The sequence below is a fragment of the Buceros rhinoceros genome, unplaced genomic scaffold (genome assembly GCF_000710305.1).
Source record: "Buceros rhinoceros silvestris isolate BGI_N320 unplaced genomic scaffold, ASM71030v1 scaffold18524, whole genome shotgun sequence".
NCBI lineage: Eukaryota > Metazoa > Chordata > Aves > Bucerotiformes > Bucerotidae > Buceros > Buceros rhinoceros.
In genome coordinates, this window is record NW_010409016.1 from 9,576 (window position 1) to 11,591 (window position 2,016).

Below are 2,016 nucleotides of genomic sequence, written 5' to 3' on the forward strand. Positions count from 1 at the left end.
TCTCGCTGGTGCCACCAGGGGCGGCATATGCCCCATCGGCTGGATGTTCCGGACAGCCCAGGAGTACTTGTACTGCGGAGCACCCCGTGGCAGGGCGGGCGAGGAGGGCACTCGGGTGCTGACCGTCTGTGTCCCGATGTTGGCTGCAATGGGGACGGGAACATTTGTAAGGAGGAGCCCACAGAACACACCCCTGTGCCAAGGAGGCTGAAGCCACAGGGGCATTGTGCTTGACCAGAGGTGCTGAAAAAATCCCCCCTCCCAGGCTCAAGGCAGTCTCCAGGTCAAAAGCAGCTTTCCTGGGACAGGCTGATTTTGTGCAGAGGGCAGGAGAGCTGGCAAAGACACCTATGCCTTGTTGTCTCGCCTCCAGAAATACCCATCTGCATCAGCAGCCAGGGGACAGGGACAGCACTGAGGGTGGGCTGCAAGAGCAAGTGCCCCCAGCTCACCTCGGCTCCCCTCCTGCAGCGGGAGAGGGCAGAGAAACATCAGGACAAGGACAAATGGAGAGGGAATAAGGCACGACAGCTCTCCTGGCCCCCCTACTCGCTTCAGCAACAAGACACTCAACGCCAAAGATGACCTTGGGCTAAATCACACCAAGCTGGGAGGGTTGTTGGTAGACAATCCCCTCCGGAAGGTCCGATGTTTTGGGGCACATGAGACCTTCACCCACTGCCCAGGCGGGCAGCTCTCACCCTGCACTACCTCAGCCTGTCCACAGAGGAGCCTCAGCGGGGGCTGCACTGCGAGTCCTGGTGAGCATCCTCCTCTTCCTCACTCACACAAGAGGCAGAGGGGTGACAGGGTGAGGAGTGCTCTGGGCACCCTGTACAGGACAGCAGCTTGGTCATCTCCCCACCAGCCCTGCAGGAGCACAGCCATGTCGTGCTGGCCAGGTGAAGGGGACACTCCGGCACAGCCAGGCACTGGGGTGCCAGAGAGGTCTGGTTCACAGCTTCAAACACCGCTAAACGTGAGGGTGTTTTACTGGAGACTTGGCCATGGCAGTGGTTCAGCCAGAGCCTGCAAGAACCTCTCCTTCTGCCCAGGAGGTCCTTTCCCAACCTCCACCTTGGTCAGAGCGCTAAGCTCTCAGTGCTGAGGCTGCATCATCATCATCTTTAATGAACGTATTCAAGGAAGAACAGCCAACAAAACCAATAAGCGTATCAGAGACCTGTCCCATTACGTGGAAGACCACAACCTTCCCCAAAAGTTACACACTTATTTACTCCAGACGCTGTTCCAGTTCCATCACATCTGAGAGCACCATCGAGACTCCTCCATGAGAGATCCCACAAACTGATCCACCTTCAGAAGCAGACCCAAGCTCACAGCAAGCACCCTCACCAATGCTCAGCTGCTATGGCTATGTCCGAGCCAGGTCCTTTCCCCACTCACCCACTCTCCGGGCCTGGGGGGACACACGGGGCACCTGGGTGGAGGCCTGTCTCATGGTGCTGATGCCGGTTAGCAGGCGCCGGGGCGGTGTGGCAGCCCTCAGGATGGGTGTAGCTCCAGGATACGCCGCTGCAGAGATGGAGCATGATTAAAACTTCTTGCTAGCAAAGGCATAGAAGGAGATGTGGGGTTAGTGACTGTGGCTGGGGAAAGCTCAGGAGCACACGTCTGGGGTCAACCCTAAGCCTCATCCCCGGTGCCCATCACCACGACCCCTGCAGCAACCCCCTTGTGCACTTCTCCAGACAACAGCCCCCCCGTGGCTACATGCTTTGTGGTGCTTTTAGAGACCCTCAGTCCCTAACTGAACCCAGCTCATGCCGAGAGCCCCAGGGAGACGCAGGGTGACTCACAAGGAGGACAGGAGAGCTGCGCACTCCAGCGAGTGGCAGGACGGACTGGGACAACTGGGCTGGGGCTGTAGAAGGTAGTTCTGGTTTGTGGCTAGGGAAGGAGAACACATTATCCAAGATGACTTGGGAGCTGAGCCAGGTGTAACCTGGAGCATCTCTAGTGGCTGGGGGCCCCCAACCAACCCAAACCACGCCC

At 58.4% G+C, this 2,016-nt stretch overlaps 1 protein-coding gene across 1 annotated transcript in view; it reads right to left on the reverse strand.

Moving 5' to 3' along the window:
- The window catches only part of PABPC1L (poly(A) binding protein, cytoplasmic 1-like), a 10,725-nt gene that overhangs the window by 2,143 nt on the left and 6,566 nt on the right, over window positions 1-2,016 (reverse strand). Inside the window, exons 9-11 of the mRNA XM_010135095.1 lie at window positions 1,809-1,911; window positions 1,408-1,521; window positions 16-143 (exon numbers count right to left, since the gene is read on the reverse strand). Of these exons, the coding sequence (XP_010133397.1) occupies window positions 16-143; window positions 1,408-1,521; window positions 1,809-1,911 (345 nt within the window). The remainder of the gene's footprint in view (window positions 1-15; window positions 144-1,407; window positions 1,522-1,808; window positions 1,912-2,016) is intronic.